The sequence below is a fragment of the Bison bison genome, unplaced genomic scaffold, assembly GCF_000754665.1.
Source record: "Bison bison bison isolate TAMUID 2011002044 unplaced genomic scaffold, Bison_UMD1.0 scf7180017864170, whole genome shotgun sequence".
In the NCBI taxonomy this organism is placed as follows: domain Eukaryota; kingdom Metazoa; phylum Chordata; class Mammalia; order Artiodactyla; family Bovidae; genus Bison; species Bison bison.
In genome coordinates this window covers 832,855-850,896 of record NW_011494742.1, presented here as the reverse complement: position 1 = coordinate 850,896, position 18,042 = coordinate 832,855, and the positions used below count along the sequence as shown (strand labels likewise).

General features: G+C 40.2%; 1 protein-coding gene across 1 annotated transcript in view; it reads right to left on the bottom strand.

The window, feature by feature from the left end:
• EPG5 (ectopic P-granules autophagy protein 5 homolog (C. elegans)) overlaps window positions 1-18,042 on the bottom strand; it is a 133,103-nt gene that overhangs the window by 49,358 nt on the left and 65,703 nt on the right. Inside the window, exons 25-27 of the mRNA XM_010842036.1 lie at window positions 14,544-14,688; window positions 10,755-10,926; window positions 9,293-9,455 (exon numbers count right to left, since the gene is read on the bottom strand). Of these exons, the coding sequence (XP_010840338.1) occupies window positions 9,293-9,455; window positions 10,755-10,926; window positions 14,544-14,688 (480 nt within the window). The remainder of the gene's footprint in view (window positions 1-9,292; window positions 9,456-10,754; window positions 10,927-14,543; window positions 14,689-18,042) is intronic.

Sequence of the window (18,042 nt, the reverse complement as noted above, 5' to 3'; positions counted from 1 at the left end):
AGGGAAAACTACTAGGCCATGCAGGTATGACCTAAATCAAATCCCTCATGATTATACAATGGAAGTGACGAATAGATTCAAGGGATTAGATCTCATAGACAGGGTGCCTGAAGAACTACGGACAGAGGTTCATAACACTGTACAGGTGGTGGTGACCAAAACCATCCCAAAGAAAAAGAACTGAAAGACAGCAAAATGGTTGTCTTGAGGAGGCCTTACAAATAGCTGAGAAAAGAAGAGAAGTGAGAGGCAAAGGAGAAAGGAAAAGATATACCCAGCTGAATGCAGTTTCAGAGAATAGCAAGGAGAGATAAGAAAGCATCCCTCAGTGATCAACGCAAAGACATAGAGGAAAACAACAGAATGGGAAACACTAGAAATCTCAAGAACACTAGCGATATCAATGGAACACTTCATGCAAAGATGGGCCCAATAAAGGACAGAAATGGCAAGGACCTAACAGCAGCAGAAGATATTAAGAAAAGGTGGCAAGAATACACAGAAGAACTGTACAAAAAAGGTCTTAATGACCTGGATAACCATGATAGTGTGATCACTCACCTAGAGCCAGATATCCTGCAGTGTGAAGTCAAGTGGGTCTTAGGAAGTACTACTATGAATAAAGCTAGTGGAGTTGACAGAATTCCAGCTGATCTAGTTCAAATTCTAAAAGATGATGCTGTTAAAGTATTGCACTTAATACGCCAGCAAATTTGGAAAACTTAGTGGCCACAGAACTGAAAAAGTCCGTTTTCATCCCAATTTCAAAGAAGGGCAATGCCAAAGAATGCTCCAACTACCACACAACTGCACTCATGTCACATGCTAGCAAGGTAATGCTCAAAATCCATCAAGTCAGGTTTCAGCAGTACATGAACCAAGAAATTCCAGATGTACAAGCTGGATTTAGAAAAGGCAGAGGAACCAGAGATAAAATAACCAACATCCACTGGATCACGGCAAAAGCAAGGGAATTTCAGAGAAACATCTTCTTCTGCTTCACTGACTACACTAAAGCCTCTGACTACATGGATCGCAACAAACCGGAAAAACCTTCAAGACATGGGAATACCAGACCACCTTACCATGCCTCCTAAGAAACCTGTATGCAGCTCAAGAAGCAAGAGTTAGAACCGGACATGTAACAATGGACTGGTTCAAAATTGCGAAATGAGTACATCAAGGCTGTATATTGTCACTCTGCTTACTTAACTTATATGCAGAGTACATCAAGGGAAGTGCCAGGCTGGATGAATCACAAGCTGGAATTCAGACTGCCAGGTGAAATATCAACCTCAGATATGCAGATGATACCACTCTCATGGCAGAAAATGAAAAAGAACTAAAGAGCCTCCTGATGGATGTCAAAGAAGACAGTGAAAAAGCTGGCTTAAAATTCAACATTCAAAAACTAAGTTATGGTATCTGGTCCCATCACTTCATAGCAAATAGATGGGGAAAAAATGGAAACAACAGCAGATTTTATTTTCTTGGGCTCCAAAATCACTGCAGATGGTGACTGCAGCCATGAAATTAAAAGACACTTGCTCCTTGGAAGAAAAGCTGTGACAAACCTAGACAGTGTATTACAAAGCAGAGAGACATCACTTTGCTGACAAAGGTCGGTATAGTCAAAGCTATGGTTTTTCCAATAGTCATGTACAGATGTGACAGCTGGACCATAAAAAAGGCTGAGTGCTGAAGAACTGATGTTTTCAAACTACGGTGCTCTAGAGACAAGATTCTTGAGAGTCCCTTGGACTGCAAGGAGATCAAACTAGTCAATCCTAAAGGAAATCAACCCTGAATATTCATTGGAAGGACTGATGCTGAAGTTCCAATACTTTGGCCACCTGATGCAAAGAGCCAACTCATTGGAAAAGACCCTGATACTGGGAAAGACTGAGGGCAGGAGAAGAGGGCAACGAAGGATTAAATGGTTGGATGGCATCACCAACTCAATGAACACAAGCTTGAGCAAACTCAGGGAGATAGTGAAGGACAGGGAAGCCTGGTGTGCTACAGTTCATGGGGTCGCAAATAGCTGGACATGACTTAGTGATTGAGCAACAACAATCCTTTATTTCAGATTATGTCTTTCTTAGTTGAGGGGGTTGTTAATATCCCTTTCTCTAATTAACTGAATGGTGACGTAAGTGATAACTACTTGGTTTGTGCATTTTTAATGTCCTTTTTTGCCTGTGGATAGATGCAGAAAATATCCTAGGCCCAGGTTGCAACCCAAAGACAGAACCAGTGTAGCAGCTGTGGGGACAAGGAGGAGAGAGGGACAGCAAAGAGGAGCTCAGCCAAGTAGGGAGTCAGGGCTGAAGACTGCAATGTAATCGGACTGGGGAGCAAAGCGGCCTGTCTTAGGGAGACCTTTAGAGCTGGTGAGGGAATTGGGACTTATCTTGCAGGCATGGCAGGAAATGCTGAAAAGACCAGAACACTTAGAAGGCAGGAATTTTAAGCCCTCCAGTCTCTTTACCTGGTCTTCCCCAATCACATGGGTGAGCAGTAAAGGCTACATTTTCCTTTACATGCACCTTCCCAAACCCAGGCCTCAGCCACCACCACAGTGATATCCCCCCCAGGCTTATTTTCATAAATTCCAGATCGAATGCTCCCAAAGTACAATGGTCCTGCTTGTTTTGCTTTGCATAGCAGCCTAGTGCAGCTCAACTCTAACAGATGATATGTTGACCACCTACTTTTATGATCATAATAACTCTTCCATAAAACTCACCAATGTTGTGTTAAAAATCTTCACAAAACTTTTCAAGGATAAGCTGTTATCATGAATCAAAAGGCAGAAAAGTGCCTCTCCAAGAACATGTAATGATAATCACGATTAATTTTTATTATTGGAGAAACTAAAGATTAAAGAAAGTAAACTGTTTCCAGTAAACCACATAACGAACCGATACAAATATTTTATTTTAAGTCTTTCAAGTAACAGGTCAATCTTTAATAGCCCAAAATGTGTTAAGAATATGTGCAGTTGGCTTTTTGGCAAATCTGTCACCAACTACAATTAGACTGGGTCTTTGAGAGTCACAGCCCTTGGCTGACCTGGAGAGCAAGCAGCCAAAGAGAGGGAAAGAATCTGAGAGGAGGAAGGAAGACAGCAATAATGAAGAGAAGTGGAAAGACAATGAGTAAGAAAGAAGAGAGGCTCACTTAACAGGGAAATGCAGAGAGATGAGACTAAAAGCTCTCTCTGACTCCAACTTTAAGACCACCACTCCATGTTGTAGAAACGACTTAATGCTAAACAGTAAAGAAATTAATTAGTTCAGGAAAGTTCAGACTTCCTCACAGAAACATCCCCAAATTATCGTAATTTCCTAGTTTACCTGTTTTCGTTCATAGCTCCCACCTCTGTTAAAAGTTTTCTTTTCTTACTACACTGGAGGTGAGAGACACTGAATGATCACCAGCTCACAACTACAAGTTGTAGACAAAAAGCAGCATGTTGGAAGCCCTTCCACTTGAGTCATTTTAAGTAGACAAAGAAATCCAAAAGTTGCACGAACATGTGCTTCAGTAAGTTGTTACAATAATGTGAGGCCCTCAGTAGGTCTTTCATTTCCAGAAACGAGCAGATTTTTCACATGATCATAAATCAATCCTGGGTCCAGCGAACATGCCCCACAATACCAAAGTACAACAAAAGGAACCCTATTATAAATCACCCCTTTTCCTCAGGGAATATCACTGATTATTAGAGGCTTCTGTTAAGAGAGCCAACCACAGAAGAGGCACGTCCCACTTGCCATAAAATATCTTTGGCTTCTGTATACCCCAAACAAGATATACATAGTTCAAACATCTGCAGACAACTGGAAATTTCCAGGGCTTTCCCTCACAGAAAATTCCATTAAGCAGTAATATATTTTCATGACATAGTTTGAAATCCTTACAAAAGAGCCATTCAAAATTACTCTTAAAATAGATGTTTTAATTTTAAAATTTACACTTGAAATAAAAAATCATTTCCCATGAAATCACTGAAAAAGAAGCAATCCTAGCACACTAACACAGAAAGAAAAGGATACTATGTTAATTCAAGTAAGATTTGACTATCATGATCAACTCATCTTCGAAATCACAGCTGAAACAGCTAAAGAAAATGGCCTAGTCATTTCCCAATACTGAATGGAAAAAGCAAAACTCTTGATTCCAACTGAACCACTTACTAGCTATGTGACTCAGGCAAGTTTCCAAGCCTCTCTGAACCCGCTTCATCTTCCTCATTCTGTGAAGCTCAAGTGAGATAATATAAGCAAAGTCCCTAGCAGTTTACCTGGGATATGAGAGTACCCAAGCAAGGGACAAGAAATACACTGAACCAGGCTGAGAAATAAAGCAATGCACTGAGGTATGACCATCCTTACCACTTTCCAAGACTGAATGCCCAGGAGAAGCCTGTTTACTTAAAAAGGTAAGTGTAGAAGTGTGTGTTGTTAAAGTTGGGATTTTGTAGAAAGCATCAAGCTGGCCAATTAAGCATTAAATTGGCCAAAGGTAAGCAGAATCAAAAGTGACTGCCAATTTCTGGTAGTAAAAAGTTCCAATTTCCATGTCTTCCACAGTCAAATAATGTCTTCAGGGAGACTATTATGAAGAGTTTGTATTCTCTTCATTTCTTCAAACACGTTCTTTCTGTGGCACTGACTGTGTAAGACACTGACAATATAAACATGAAAAAGACAAGATCCTGACCCGCAGCTAACTCAAACTCTATTAACAGCTACAGAAGTAGTAATACAAAACCAGTTATAATACAACCTAGAAAGTGTTGTGCTTGTGGCTTTACTGACTGATTCAGAGGTGCTAAAAGTACCTATCATGTGCCAAGAGCCGTGCTAGGTGGTACAGGCACAGAGACGAGTAATGACAGCAACTCTACTTCCCAAAGAGGTCACAGGCTGTAGGAAAAAGAGCAGGTGACTATGACAGCATTTCTCCCCAAGCTGTGACAAGAGGAAGGAATATCTCAGTCTGACTAGAGGAGTCAAGAAAGACCTCAAGAAAAGATGCTGACTGAACCAAGGAATGAAAGGGTGAACGGCCCAGATATGAGTGGGGGAGAACAAACAGCAGCACAGGGCTAAGAACAAAAGAATGTGCCTGTCACCTTTGCAGAACAGAAAAGGAGCAAGCTGCTAAAAAACAGAAGGTTGAGGGCGTGAGACAGAGGGTAAATGATGTGCTAGAAAAAGATCAAGAACAGATTATGAAGTGTCCTAAGAGACATAACTCTTTTTAGGTACTAGAGAACCATTATACCGGGGAAGCCAGTGACTCAGTGGTAAAGACACTACCTGCCAATGCAGGAGTGGAGGAGACTCAGGTTCGATCCCTGGGTCGGGAAGACCCCCTGGAGGAGAAAATGGCAACCCACTCCAGTATCCTTGCCTGGAGAATCCCATGAACAGAGGAGTCTGCTGGGCTACAGTCCATGGGGTTGCAAAGAGTTGAACACAAATGAGCAACTGAGCATGCAAGAACCAACACGGGTTTTTAGCCTGGAAATGAGATCAGTTTGAGTTTTAAAAGATGAATGGGGAAAAATGAACTAGACAGGGAGAAAGACTATGGACAGGAAGGTATATCAGTTCAGGGGAGAAGTGGGCTGACCACAGGGCAATGTCAACAGAAACAAAGAAAGAATACATTCAAAGTTATTTCAAAGGCAGAACCAATATGACTTGGAAAGTGACTAGATGGGAAGTATAGCGGTGGGATTGCAGATGTGAATTCTGATGCCTAGGTCTTCATCTTGGGAGCCCAAGTAAGTGGAATTAGAGAAAAAAATAGGTTTGAAGGATAAAGATGAGATTAGTTTGGGACCTACAGAGTTATCATTGGGACACTGATAGGATGCTAAGTAAGCAAGAAGTCTAGATTTGGAACTCAAGAGAGAATTCTGGACTTGACAAACAGAACAGGAACCATCAACAAATGGACTAACCTTTTAGGGGTCAGGGACTATTGAGGATCGAGTGAATCTATGAACTCCCCAGAAAAAAAATTTTCTATACACTTTCAGGGGCTTCACTGACCCACCAAAGACCATTCACAAATCCTAGATTAAGAACTCTAGCACAGACAGAAGACAAAAAGCAGCATATATTGCAGTGAAGAAGGGGATCAGGAGTAGAACCAAGCACAACCAGTAATCCAAGCGTTGAGCAGATGAAGAGGAACCCTGGAAGAAACTAAGAAGTGGCTACAGATTCAGCGAGACTAGAAGAGTCTAGAAGAGACCTCATGACAGCATGCATGACAGATGCAAGAATGATGTCAAACAGGATCAACACTACTAGTCACAACCATGAAGTGTCCACTGGACACACGTATGTATAAGGGCTACAGTTTAATGCAATTATATAATCTAACTCCTGTAGGAATACTCTCTCCCAGTGACAGTTTATTGATGAATCCATAAACACTCAGAACTCACTTTCCCTTTTCCTGAAAAACACCTCTCTTCCTACAAACTAAAGTTATCCATTTGTGTAATGGGTGACTTTAGATTCAAGTACAATCTTTAACAAAAAATCAGAGCAAACCTAACAGACTTGCATACATAATCCCCAAACTTCATGGCAGCTAGAGCTTCAATTTTCCTCTACTTTGCTCTCAGCCATAGACGAGGAGCAAAAAATAATTTTATCTTCAATTCCTAGACATTATGACCAGTAAGTACCGCCCAGGACAGCTGTAATTAGCAATTTCTATATAACCTTCCAAAGAAATCCTACTTAAGCCTCAGACTACGAAAGTTGATTGCTGTCTTTACATTTTTAATTCCCCTGGCACATGAGCATCATTAGGCAAAATAATGGCTGAAGTAAACAGTACTGCTGATACTGATATTTCTAGGAGCCATCAGTGGAAGTTCCCAAGCTTCTGGATTTTTCCAAATGATGAGATTTCCCAAACTGAAAAATCACAGGGCAACAAGAAAGGTCAGCAGAAAATTAAAATGTGCTTTAAGAAAACTTAGATATTTCTAATGAGGTTATGGCCACAAAACACAGCTATTTTTCAAACTCTTTAAGAATTTATAAAATCCCCTCTTTTTTCATCCTTTCTCATTTTTTTTACTTCTTTCTTCAAGTGATCTTAGCATCTACCAATTTTACTTTTGAAAATAAGCATATTTTTGTGTTGTCTGTAAAAGCAAAATCTAAACCATATTCATTTAATTCTTGTCATATATCATCTTCTTTCTGATCTCCCTTCAATCAAAATTACTTTGAAGGTATTTTAGAAAAGATGTAACTTTTTATTTCAAAATTAACAAACTAAAGGTTATAAAAGAAATTTCAATTCAAGGGTTCAGATAAATCAAGATTATGATCCTTTTTTCTGAAAAAGAAAAAAGGTCACTGGTAGGCTTAGAGCTAAAGCTCCCAGGTCTGCTGGGTGGTATTTTCCATCGCAAGACTCTCCAAATTAATAAGAAGTCACACAGTCAGACTTATCTTTGGCTGGGACAGCAAATATTTACAACTCTTCAAAGAGTAAGCTATTAGCCAGAACTGGAAAAACATTTCTTTGTACTTATCTCAACAGTCACTTACAAAAATGCATTTTAGGAGAATTCCCTTCTCTATATAGAATTAACAGCCTGATATAGATGTGTAATTTCAAAATATGGAAAAACACTGTATTTGTAAAAACACAGATTGGTAATAAAAGGTTCCTTTTTCATTACAACGAGATGCATTTTCAGCCTTTTTCCCACCAACTCAAACTCCACCCTCAGCTGGCAAACTTTTCTTCCTGTTTTATTATTTTAGCAAGTGATCCTTCTTAAAGACTTCTCTACCTCAGTCTTTCTAAAGCATTAGCAACCGAAGGAATAAACCACACTGAAGCACACACACACAGAAAGAAAAGTAACTTCGTAAAGCACCTGGCCCAAGATGTTGTCTCAATATTTAGCAATCTCACATTCCAGGTCAAGTTTCTTAATAGATGCATACAACTATGTTGGAAAAAAACAAAAATTGAAAGTAATGAAAAATATGACTATAAAACTTATTTCAAAGAAGACATTTCAGAGAAAATAGTCTCCTAGAAGAGACTGATGAAAGCTACATTAGAATTGTTAGGACTGGCACAAAAAGAAGGGAAATTTTTGAAAGACAACCAAAAGTCAGAAAAATAAGTCCCCCAATTTGTAAAAGCTAACAAAAAAGAGGAGCCATTTTTACGTGGGTGTAGTCAAGCAGCAGCCAGCGCCCCTCTCCAAGCATTTCTTTCCCAGCTCAGGGAATTCTGAATTCACTTGCAGGAACAGCAAGCTGCATTGCCTAAGGAGCATGCATTCTGCCTGGGCCTTCCTGGTTTTGCCCTACACTGGCACCGTCACTTTGGGCATGTAACTTAATTGCTCCTTGCCTGTATTTCTTCATCTGAAAAATACAGACAAAAAGAATATCCACCTTTTGGTGTTGTGGTGAGGATAAAATAAGTTATATAAAGTATTTAGATGGTACCTTGCATAAATTAAGTGCTATGACATGTTGGCTAAAGCTAACCTTCCATTTGAAGTCTTTACAATGTCACAGACCCACCTTTGGTCTGTTGACAAGCTCCGCCCAAGTGATCTGCTTTCCACGCGGCCCTCCTACCTCTGTCTTCAGTGACTCCCCACTCTCTGCAGCACACATCTTTACTCAGGAAGATCCCAGGTGATGATCCTTTCCAATGTGAGCTCCAACCTTCCCAACGTGAATTCCTATCACTACTCCCCAAGACAACTGAAACAGACGGATCGAGCCACTGACCCCTAGATAGTGACTCCATTCCCACATTCTTCTCACTGAATCCAAACTATCATCACCAAAATCTTTTAAAATCCAGCTGGAGCCCCTCTCTCTTAGAGTCATCTCAACGATTCCACTTTTCTTTTCATTTCTGTCTGTCTGTCCTGGAAGACTCATCAGCACTTATGGAAGTAAGTGATCAGCTTTGTGTGTAGCTTGGTGCTGTACTAAATCGCTTCAGTCATGTCCAACTCTTTGTGAGCACATAGACTGTGGCCCGCCAGGCTCCTCTGTCCAAGAGATTCTCTAGGCAAGAATACTAGAGTGGGTTGCCATGCTCTTCTCCAGGGGACATTCCGATATGGGCAGCTTCACTCTCCCCAGAACTATTAAATGTGGGACATGGATGATGTACTAAATATTTCTTTCAGTCTTTTTCAATGATATGCCAATATTAGGAACTCAAATGAAATTCTCTGAACTATGAGGAAACTCAATCTTACTTGAACTGTTACAACTGCTGCTCCTTGGCACTTTTTACCACTACTGCCTCTGCACTCCAAATGTAGTGTGGTCTGTTCTTCTCGATTAACATACTGCTTGGGCATTGTGTCCAACAGTTCACTATCCAGCGCAACCTGCTGAGATTCCCGAAGAGCTGCAGTTCTGAAAGACATCATCAGGAGAAGTTATTTTAAAAGTCTTAGGAAAAACTTTATGATGAATGATAAAGGCTTCCAGTCACTCCCAGCCTGCATCGGTGAACAATAACACACAAGAATCTCACAGTAACAAGAGACCAAAAGTGTGTGCTAAGACTTACCCAAACCTTCTCCCTGGCAGTCACTGGTCAACAAGAAAGTTAAGAAAGGAAAGAAAAGTATAACAACTTTTTGGCAAGAAACAAAGCTCCATTTAATTTGTGTTATATCAACAATGTTTTTTTTTTTTAATGAACCCTTAAGTACACAAGAGCAAATGAGAATTTCATGCTAATTTAATCATCCTAAGGAGGAACCTTTTTTCTAAGTACCAGTGACTTCTTAGGGGCTTCCCTGGAAGGTCAGTGGTAAAGAATCCACCTGCCAATGCAAGAGATACAGGTTCAAGCCCTGGGTCAGGAAGATCCCCTAGAGAAAGAAATGGCAACCCACTCCAGTATTCTCCCCTGGGACATCACATGGACAGAGAGCCATGGGGTCGCAAGAGAGCCAGACACAATTCAGTGACTGGGCACACACATAGCGACTTCTTAGGCATCAGGGACTCAAACCGACGTGTGGAGACTAGATAAGCTAGTTCAACACTGTCCTAACTGTATTATCTCAGTAATCTGCAAGGAGCCTGTGCGGTGTGGTGCAAACAACACACACGACACGAATAAACCAAAAACAGGCCCAATAATAGATGGATGCCTATGAGTTTTGCAAAGACAAATTCTTTCACTTTGTAAGTAAAACACACACAATCCTCCTCACATGATCACAAGCTAGAATCCAAACAAACAGCTCATCATTCTGTAGCCACCATGAACTCAGAATATTAAATGAGTATTTCCTGCCCTTCCATCAAGTATCTATGTAATTTTTAAAAGAATTCGGACATTTAGAGAGCAAAGCAGTGACAAAAGAAAACAAATCTCATTCTGTTCCCTTTGAACATCGTCTTTCCAATATTATATGGTTTCCTCAGGAGAAGCCTAAGAAAAAATTTAGCTGGCACTACTGACACAGGAAATGCCACAAGAAACACATACAATTTATAGAGTACATGAAAACCCACATAATTTCCATGTGAAATTAAAAGATTTTTCACAACTTGGTTAACTAAGATAACCATTTGAGCCAGTCTGGTCAAATTACCCTCGTGGTGAGAAGGCTAAGGAGGAAGCCCTTGGAGGTACTACTCATCAGGATGCACAGCAGGAAGCACACACCCACGATCCCGGGCAGCGTGTGCTCTTACCTCGCCTGCTGTTGCAGCAGATTCAGGTCTGTGCGCACCAGCTCGGTGGCATCCTTCTGACTCAGGAGCATGGCTGAGGAGATAACTGGCACAGGAGGCCTCATCAGGTGCAGAACAAGAGGAGGCCGGGGGTCCTCATGCTTCCGCAGGTTACTTAAAACTCTTTCTTTAGCTGAAAAAAAATTGTCATTTTGCTGACTAATGGCTTCTACTAGGTCATAATGTACCACACAATTACATAGTCTGCTACCTTCATAAAGAATGCTAAAGATCTGAAGAATAGCTCTTTACATCACCAGAGACCTAAATGAATAAAATTATCTTTTGTTATTTGCAAGTTCTGAGGGATCACCCACTGGCCTAATAATATTCTACTAGGAACTGGAAACTTGGGAGCACGTGGGATGATTAAATAGAATTACTATCCTCAAAAAGTCTTGATGATAGTTACAGAGCTACAGGTCACAATCTTAAAGTAGTACCCTAGACAGCTTTGCAGGACATGCTAAGGTGTTTGGACTTGACACCCGTGCAAAAGGGATCTAGTAAATGACTCTAAGCAAGGCTTAGAAAGATGGTGGCTATCATCTGGAGAGTAGAATGGGAAAATGGGGCAGGTAGCCCAGTTAAGAGTTTAATGCAACCACAAGAAATAAACGAGAAAGAGGGATGGGCATTATGGAATGAAGCTGAGTGAAAAGTACCATATGAGACCAAGGTTTGATTAGGGGGGCTGAAAACAGTAGAGTTAAATTGAATGAAGACATGCGCATAACCTCCTATAGAACTTAATAATAGTCATATAGTCATTCATGGGCATCCCTTGTGGCTTAGGTGGTAAAGAACCCACCTGCAATGCAGGAGACCTGGGTTCAATCCCTGGGGTTGGGAACATTCCCTGGAGAAGGGAACAGCTGCCCACTCTAGCATTCTGGCCTGGGAAATTCCATGGACTGTCCATGGGGTCACAAACAGTCGGACACGACTGAACGACTTTCACTAAATAGTCATTCATTCATTCACTCAAAAACTGATTTATGAGTCCAAATAAGAAGTCAGGCACCACACAAGAAAAATAAAGGTAAATCAAGGTAAATCTGCATCATGCAACTTTGCACTAGATTGCACATGGTCTCATACTGATCAATCCAACTTAAATGTTTACATTTCTGTACTCAGTAGAGAGTTGAAACACAGTAGGTGTCTAATAAATTCCTATCTTCCCTACCTTTTTCTTCACTACACTATCCACATACCACATCACTCATGAAGAATGTGAAGAAAAATGCTGCCATGTAATATAATAGAGGCCAGGAAAGGTCAAGGGAATTTCAAGTCAGTAAGTCAACAAAGTACTTAAGGGACTACTCTGAACTTCCGATTTCATTCCAGATATAGCATTCAATTTTCTATTCTTGTTAAGAAAAATTAAAGAAAATTTAATAGCCATGACTTTACTTGGCATAAGAAAACTTGTATTGTTTGTAATCCAAACAAATGGAACCTAACATTCCAAACAGGTCAAGGTCAGGACTGTCCCTTATAGCTGGGGTTTTTCCACTAGAACTACCAATCTATGCACAGAATGTAATAAGGCGGGATATTCACCACTGGCTAAGATTCCTATGTTCAAATTTCTTTCAAGCAACATTAGCTCATAATTCTAGAGGAAAATGGGAGTGGGGAGGTGGAGAGGATCTCTTCCCATCCTGATATAACTTACTATGAAAGAAAAATCAAGAATGATACTTTAAATACAAAATAAAAGAAACAAAAATTCAGACCATATTTTACTATAATCACAACTCTGGACCACAACTGACAAAGTTATGAAGCCGACAAATTTGAGAAAAAGAAGTTGGTGTCACAAGTATACAATAAACTATGACATGCTACTGAAATTTTTCCTATAATCACAATCACAAGTTCAATCATTTGATATAATCATTACCTAATCTGCTCTCACCTGAGAAAAACCTGAAACTTACTGTTTACAAATCTAGGTCTTACTTTTATTTAGAACTGCAACCTGTTCTGATTGCCAGAAATAAAATAAGGTAAATGGTGAAGAGCAGGGTCTCTGAAGCCTGCTCTTCAAAGCCCCAGCTTTGTCACTTGGGCAAGTTACATAACTACTCTAACACCTCAGGCTCCTTGCCGGCTCAATGGAGATAACCCTCACAGGGTTGTTGGGAAGACTGAGTTAATGCATACAAAGACAGTGCTTAGAACAAATTAAGGGCTTGATAAATTACTAGCTTACCTTTGGAAAAACAATCAGCCTTTTAGGGCAGGGTTAAGGCAAAGTGAAAACACAACGGATGGGAGGGCATGAACAGACACATATTCAACAGCTTCCAGATCTATAAATATAACTCTTCCTCTCATTTAACAAACTTTCAGGACTAAAAATGAGAACTGATATGGCTGGGTTGAGGACAACTTTTACACTTTGCCCTATACCTTCCTAAACTGTTTAATTTTTCCCAGTGGGCTCATATAATTTTTATCATCCAAACCAAAAAAAAAGCCTCTTATTTCAGGGAAAATGGAGGGAGAAAGATGTTGGAGAGAAAAATTTTAATCTTAGGTAAGATTGCTCTGCACCTTCATTTACAGATGAGTGAACTAAAAGCCAAGAGATGTATTTTTTTCTGATCACACAGCTGGTTAGTGGCAGAGTTGGATCAAGAAGTTATTTTTACCTTTCTCTGAATCACCTCAGTGTTCTATTACACTACATATTACAATATTTTGTTCAATAATTATATATATCCTACATTTAAAAAATATATTCAGTAATTTAAATGATTAAGTGACTCCAAATATTATTTTCTCCTTTTTTTAAATAAAGTATGTCATCAACTGTGCAGGTTAAATGAGTTTTCGTGGCCTAGAATAGAAAACTAACAATTTATAAAACTGTTTCTCTAGAAAAATGCATTGTGAGAAACAGTTAATTTAGAAACTCTGGGAATATGATCCATCTGTATGGTTAAGAGTTTCAGATACACAGAAAAAGAGTTTATGAAAGAAAAAGACAGACTGCTCAATTTTAAAACTGTAAACCCCAAATAATTAAATTCTAGTTTGTACTTCAAATGTTCTAAGCTAACTGAAATGTCTTTTTAAAGCATCATGGAGAACACATATCACAAACTACTTAATCACTTTCCCAATATCGATTTACAGGAAATACAGGATACAAAAAAAAAAATGTTAAATTATACCACAAAGGTATAATCAGCAAAATCTAGACTCTGGGGAAACTCCTTGGACGGTAGCACGCCATGTGTCTCAGTTTGGGCCAATGAGATGTAACTGGAAAGTGTATGGGGAGCTTCTTGAAAGAGTCCTTAAAAGAGGGAGACTTCCCTGCCCGCTGAATGGAACGCAAAATGACAGCCTAAGCAGCCGTCTTGAACCACATGCGATGTCTGACGTTAGAACACTGAGACAGAAAGACAGAGGGAGCAGGGGTCCCTGAAGGCTTTCAGGTCATAAAGCTACTGCTCTGAACTGCTTGCCTCCAGACTTCTTTGACATAAACAAAACAAGCCCCTATCTTATTTGTGCCCTCACTGTTTTTGGAGTTTCTCTCATTCATAGCGTAACCTAACCCTAAGTAGTAGACAAGTTAACAATGAATTCCTAAAAAATAAATAGCAGTTCTCACTGAGGGATACACTATATGAATGTTAACACTTAATGGCTCTGATTCACACTCACTCATTCATTCACCCATTGCTTCACTCATTCAAACGGTCTGCACTCACTCATACAACTCACCCAACAAAGGATCAGTGAAGTCCAGCTGAACTGATGAACTGCAGGGTGCAGAATGGGACTCAAGCTTGGCCTGTGTCCACAGACCAACAGTTTCCTGAAACTCGTAATGGACGCGCTCCATGTTCAAATACTCCATCCACAGGTCCTAAAACGGAACCATAAGACTTTAACTTTCAGGGATGAATCATATATTCACATATAAAACTATATATTTAACTCTAAAGTGAATCCATAAGTTTCAACATGAGGTGGTCCATTCCAGGTTCTCCAAGCATTAGGATGAATCACATTTAAAATGGGCATTCTGGAGAATTCCCTGGCATGGCAGTCCAGTGGTGAGGACTTATGCTTTCACTGCCAAGGGCCTGGGTTCACTCCCCGGTCGAGGAACTAAGATGCCAGAAGCCAAGTAATGCAGTCAAATAAATAAATAAAATGGACACTCTAACAGTCTAAGGAATCTCAAAACTTTTTGATTATATACCACACTTAGAAAAAGTAATTTCAACAGCCCTGCTAAACATTTACTGTTGATAGAGGCTGACAATTAGAGAAGAATACTGAGAATTAACAATGGGTTAATTCTGCACTCAAAAGATTTCAGGACACCATGATCACTTAAGTATTTTTCCTATTTCTCTGGCCCTACAATCTCAGCCTTGTTTCTCCATGTCTTAAATGTTCCTTTTCAGAATTCCATGCTGAGTTCTCTTCTTAATCCAAATACTCTATTACCATTACACCCACGTCTCCTACTGCCCCACTCCTGAACTACAGACAACTTTATATCCCGTCCCCACCAATTCCTGAATATGAGTTCTCCTTGAAGCCCCTCAGGCACTTTCTCTTCCAGTTTTGTAAAGATCATCTTTAGCTGCCCAAGCTACATATTTGGAAGTCCGTGTATACCTTATCTACCCTACAAGTATATCAATCCTAACCAGAGAATCCTATTGATTCTACTAATGAATTGTTCTATATATTTTTAATTCATCCACTTATTTAACCACTCCAGCTATTTCAACATCTCTCCAAACAAAGACTTCCTGCTGAAAACTTTCTGCCACTCCACATCACCATGCTATCCTTTCAACTTGACAAACTCCCATTTGTCCTTTAGGGCTCAGTTCAAGGTCACACTCCAGTCTCAGTCTGAATCAGGTACCATTCCTCCACCTTTGCATATGAAACAGCACCCTGCACATTTCACTCCCACAGTCTTTATCACCAGATGTAATAATTATTTAGTCCCCCATTTGACAGTAAGAATCTTGAAGGCAGAGACTGCATCACTTTTCTTTTTATATTTTTGGTATAGGTGACTGACGCCTCAAAGGTATCCAATAGATACTCATGGAAGTAAGAGAAGGAAAGAAGAAAGAAGAGAGAGGAAGGAAAGAAAGAAAACAGAAGAAAGTCAGACACCTAGTGGAGATGAAATAGTACATACAATGTGGAAACAGCTAGGTTTAAAGACACAGTCTATCAAGTCTCTCAAGTCTTAGGGGATCCTAAATCCTATCCAAGGTTGGGGGTCAAGGGCCAGTAGAGTTCAGTCCCTAGAAAAAATAAACTGGAACAGGAGAGATACATCTCTACACACACACACACACAAACATATACACGTAGAGCTACAGAAGCTCAGAAAAAAATCAGAAGTTTTGACCTAGGAAAGACAACAGACCTCTTTGTTTGAGAAAAGATTAGAACATGTGAAGACGAGAATTGAGCACATCCAAAAGGGCAGCCAAAACTGACAGCTACAAGTCAGCCTCTTCAAGGGTGAGCGCCTCACTTTCTCCATGCTATTAACTTTCTATATGCATAAGTCTTAACAAATCCTTACACTGAACTTTTTATGGGAGTAGAGATGACTGCTTAAAAGTGTTCAGATGCTGACAATTTAAAACAAGGAAGAATATAGTCAGAAAAAGGCTGTGTTTATGAGGCTGCAGACGGTCCAAGAATGAGCTTCAGTCCTTCACATGATGCCAGAGCAGGGCCGGATATTCAAAAGGGGATATCCCAGGGACTTCCCTAGTGCTGCAGTGGCTGAACTGTATTGGAAGAATCCACCTTCCAACGCAGGGGATACAGGTTCAATGCCTACGTGGGGAAGTAGGATTCCACATGCCATGGGCCAACTAAGTCTGAGCGCCACAACTACTAAGCCCACATGCTCTGGAGCACCCATGTCACAGCTAGAGAGAAGCTCATGAGCCACAAGGAAAGATCCAGCATGATGCAAGTGAGATTCTGTGTGCCGCAACTAAGACCCAACACAGCCAAAAATGAAACAAATAAAATATAAAGGAAAGAAAGATTGATGTCAAGCTTCTGACTTCTGGGCATCTCTCTGCCATCTTTTTGGGGCACCTGTGCCATTTGGTTTTTGATTTCTGGGCATCTCTTTGCAGTTTGCTCTATTTAAAATGTGACTGCCAGCTGGTGAGGTTTTGGTTTGGCTTGGTTACTTTAGTTTGAGCATGCAGACATCTGGTACTAACTGCTGGAGCTAAAATGGACAGCATTTCCTCTAAGGTTCCACCCTGGGTGGGAGCTCCTTGGGAGATTTTAAATGACTGGTCGACCTATATCTATGATCCAATGACAAAGAAATATGGCCTAAAAACAGGTCTCTCACAGTTTGATCTTCATTACCACAGGATGAGAAAATGGAGTAGGGTTCCCACATGTCCAGGACTTTCTCCTATAATCCAAAAGCCTGGACTGATCAAAATAAGACCCCATCTCCTCAGAGGGACAATCCCTGATGACACATTTTATCAGCCAATGTGTGACCCCATAGACGGCAGCCCACCAGGCTCCCCCGTCCCTGGGATTCTCCAGGCAAGAACACTGGAGTGGGTTGCCATTTCCTTCTCTAACGCATGAAAGTGAAGTCACTCAGTCGTGTCAGACACCTAGCGACCCCATGGACTGCAGCCTATCAGGGCAAATTTGACCACTACCTGGTCTAAATTTTAGGTATGACCACAGACAAAGAAAAGTGACTTTTTGACCGTGTGCCCACAATATCCTTTAGACTTTGGACACAACTGGTTAAAATTTGTTTTCAAATTGCAAAATTTGCTATTTCTGCATGTGCAATTAGAGAAAGCTAGTTTGTTAAAGTACTTTCCCCCCACCCCCAGAATTCTGACCCTGAAGGAGTAAGTCCTACTAGGAGAACATGAGTTTCTTTCTCTTCCCTGTGCCTTGAGACCATGGCTCTCAGGAACACTTACCTAGACCACCTCTAATTCCTGAAACTGAATTAAAAAAAAAAAAAAAAGAATCCTTTTAAATTTTTTCTTACTCCAACTGTCATTTATAAACTAGTGAGTTTTCTATTGTGATACCTGATTCATGACTAAGTTTAGAAAACAAAGCTATGAGATCTCTCATTGTGTCTGTGTGAATATATGTATGTCTCAGATGTGTTTTTGTCTTTGGATATTGTTGCTGAGGTTAATTTGTAAATTAACTGGATATTTAA